The 3,824-nt window shown below is 39.1% G+C and overlaps 1 protein-coding gene across 1 annotated transcript in view; it reads right to left on the bottom strand.

Annotated features, from left to right (window-relative positions):
• Positions 1-1,933: 1,933 nt before the first annotated feature.
• The window catches only part of LOC140952649 (beta-1,4-N-acetylgalactosaminyltransferase 3-like), a 5,721-nt gene continuing 3,830 nt past the window's right edge, over positions 1,934-3,824 (bottom strand). Inside the window, exon 3 of the mRNA XM_073402083.1 lies at positions 1,934-2,924. Coding sequence (XP_073258184.1) covers positions 2,580-2,924 — 345 coding nt within the window. The 3' untranslated portion in view covers positions 1,934-2,579. The remainder of the gene's footprint in view (positions 2,925-3,824) is intronic.

The raw sequence follows: 3,824 nt of genomic DNA, 5'->3' as shown, positions 1-3,824 counted from the left end.
GGAGCGCTCGTTTCACCGCCCAACATTTATCCGCCCTGACTACTACCGCGGTTATTCCGACGTTAGAACAACTCCGAGAAAAGAAAAAAGCAAGGTCAACGTTGCCCAAAAATTTTGTCTTCTCTTGAGAGCAGATGTTCTTAAACTTTATATCTGAATCTAAAATTAAAGCTATAACAGATGGTTTTTTCAGACTATGACTATAGTGATTATCATAAACAAATATCTTGTTGGTCAAAAAATAAAATCATACAGTCGAACCTCCATGTGCGACCATCATCTCGTAAGCAACCACCTCCTATTAGCGACCACCAATCCAAAACACCAAAACTTTCCCATTTTTGTTTGATTGCTCGCAAGTACTCGAATACGCAAAAATACGGACTGTTTTGCAGTCTATGGAATGTGATAAATTCGAAACAATCTTGAAATCATTGCCTTCAGGTGATCCCACAATGCATTGCGTGTTCATAAAAAAACGAAGGGGGACTGGGGAAATTAATGCAACACTTTTTCGCCACAAAGAATCGACCCTGACATAGTTTTCAAGATTTATCTGGAAAGTTTTCCCATTTAAAAGCTATTCATTTTTTTTTTAGTTTTTTTCTCTCTGTCTATAAATGTCGGAAAAGTGTATCATAGGCTACCTTAATCTCGCTCAACTGGGAAATCATGGTCCCGACCATGTCGACGATATTCCTCGTGTGGCGCTGTATCAACAAGAATTTTGCAGGAATACTCCTAGCACACAAATGAGATATTGTTTTCAATGACAAACCTTAAAGATATTCAGAACAACTGAAAACAAATAAATGCTGACTTTAATTGTGTTCCGTTCTCGAGCTCATGATCGAAATAAGGGGAAAACTCAAAAATCAACAAAGGACTAAGCGTGCGGAAAATTTACAGAAACTAGACTACGAGTGGTCCCCCATTTTTCCTCAGGGATAGTAGAGCGAGCGAAACGCGAACGCGAGTGTTTTTTTCACGCGCGCTCGCGTTTCGCTCGCTCTACTGTCCCTGAGGAAAAATGGGGGACTACTCATAGTCTAACAGAAACACACACGCTGCAATTCTTTCAACCGATGCTTTTAAACTCCAAAGTCTGCACAAAACAGTACGCTTTAAGTGGTCATTTTTCTTGAGCGACAAACAAAAAAAACCTAAAGCGACAGTAGAGCTGCATGTGTAATCTTTTATTCCTAAGATAATGTTTTGGTAAATTTTCGTTTAGCATTTGAACGAAACATCTTTGAATTTCGCGTGAATTTATTTAGCGCTTTGGAAGATGATTTACGTAATTACGATGACAGATGAGCGACTTCCATCCTTGGCGATTTTACAATGAATATGTTAATGTTGATAACGTCATCACTAAATTTGTGCAACAAAAGGGGAGGCGCCCCGCCTTGTGCTTGTAAACATTCCAGTACCAGCTCAAAGAAGAACGTTTTAAAACAGCCTGCGTAGCAAGCGCCTGGAAGTAATGGGCGCAAGAAAAAACGAGCTCACCATTTGTCTGTCTCCTCCGCACGTGCCCGTTCTCTCCTGCGCCACTACTTTCAAGCGCCTGCTACGCAAGCTAGTTTTAAAAGCTTTTTTTAATATCACGTTTAATTGTAAACAAACCCATAAACTGCCGAAATATGTATTAAAGGAAAGCAAAAACCTTATTTTGTACTAAGTTTTAAAGACCATAAGGACCCGTGTGCGCACTTGCCAAAATGGTCACGCTACGTCCCTGAAGCCCCCAAAACAACAAACAAACTTCTGTTGCTGCTTATGCTTTACATTTCTCATGTCTGACTGGCTTTTGCCTTGCAACACAATAACATTCCAGAAATATTTCTGGTGTTCACGGTTGTGTGAGTTTCACAGTAAGATATCAAAAAAGGGAAAGCACCAATGAAAAGATTTTATTAGATTGGTCAAACTGTATATATACTAACAATTTTTCTGGAGATTCAAATGTTACAAAACTCAGACCTTACTTTTTCTTGTAAAAAGAATCTTTTCAGCCCTTGATTTGATTAAAAGAATTTTTTTGTAATAGTCTCTATTTATAGTAGTAGACCTGCCGGTACACATAATTTTTACAGATTGCTTACCTAAAGTTTCCTGTTTCCTTTGAAGAACTTTTGTGCTTTATGATGAAACCTCAAAATGCAAAGGAACCTTGATTATTTTAATAACCTCCATGTAACGAAGTCCTCACTATAGGCGGATTCATCGTGACGTCATTGTTTTTACATTGTTGCTCATTAGAATAAGAGTTAATCCATAGACGATGTGGCCGTATATACCAATAAGGTGCTAAAATTAAAAGAGCTGGTTAATTTATGCGGTTTGTGCAAGTTGAAATCAGTAACTAGGAAAATTCCAACAATTAAAAACGGCAAAATTACTGGGACGCAAAACGTTAAGGAGCTCATACACTCTTTGTAATATCTTGAGGTTTTTTCAAAAAGTTCCCTGGCCCTTAGTTATAGAAGTTCCACTGTGTGGGATATGTGCAGTGCAGTTTTAACCAACAAGAAAAGTTTCACTTTACCCACACTGACCAATATTTATGATAGCCATTAATACCAATATTTGCTTGAGTTACTTTCAGCATTTGTTTGGTTTCTTCTTCGATTCCACATGCCTTTTGTTGAATGGAAATGGTGAAACAAATGCACCATTTTAATTCTTTCTACTTCCATCCCAGCTTCCAGTAACCGATCCACCAATTCCCAGTCCTCCCCACCCCACTTATCCTTAAATTCCTTGACGTTCATTCCTCCAATTTTGTCCCAGTCACTCTTGTACAAAGCCATCAATCCTAAACCATTAAATTCCCAGTAGCCAAAAGGTTCAGTAGATGTTGTGCCACAAGCTAAACGAACCAGAATAGGGCTGTAGGCCATCTTGTGTTGAACAGAGTGCTGAAAGAGGGTGTGAGGGCAAATAGCAAGTGTTAGATTATGTACTCAGGATAAATTCAATGACCTTAACTATTTCTTCCCAGAACAGGTTGACTGAGGGCGAGGAATTTTTTTTGGACTGGGAAAATGGAATTTACGTCACAGGGAATTATAATTGCCTGTGCATTTTTACAGTTTGGGATTGGGATTTCAAGCAAACTTCAAATGGGACACTGGGATCTGTAAAACAATTGATGAGGAGAATGGGGTTTGAATCCTCACCACCCTCCCCCTCTCCCACTCTGGTCACACCTCATCAGGAACTTCTTCTAGAAAAAGCCAAGAGTAAGTTCTCCACACAGGAGATCTATAGATCTATAGATCTAACTATGATCTCCAACTACCATAACCTAAAAACAAATTTTCTCAAGCGTTCATTTTCTTATCGGGGTGCAATGGCTTGGAACCAACTGTCAAATGAAACACGTGAGATGGGGGATCTTAGTAGCTTTAAACTCGCCATATCTTAGGATATAACTTTTATCATGTTTTTATCTTATTTCTAATATTCATTTCTTGCTGTTATATTGTATTGTTAGTTAATCACTAGTCTTAATTTTTATAAATTGTAATTATCACACGGCATGTCTGAAAACCAGCTTGCTGAGCCATTTACCGTGTTTAAATAAAGTTGATTGATTGATTGACAGGGATTGGTGCAAGAGAGGACAAGGCCTGGTCTACCCCCCCTCCCCTCCTCCTCCTCCTCCCCCCCCCCCCCCCCAACCACTAAGCCAGATGTTTGGTTGGATACAACCTTCAAACTCAAAAGCTCAGTCATCATTATTCCTCTGGGGCTGTCCTTCCTTCTTTGTTTTGATATACTGACTACTGAACCCACCAAGTCACCAAAAAAATCAT

Source organism: Porites lutea, chromosome 11 (genome assembly GCF_958299795.1).
Source record: "Porites lutea chromosome 11, jaPorLute2.1, whole genome shotgun sequence".
Classification (NCBI taxonomy): Eukaryota; Metazoa; Cnidaria; class Anthozoa; order Scleractinia; family Poritidae; genus Porites; species Porites lutea.
Note: the sequence above shows the minus strand (reverse complement) of the source record. Positions and strands in the feature narration are given on the sequence as shown.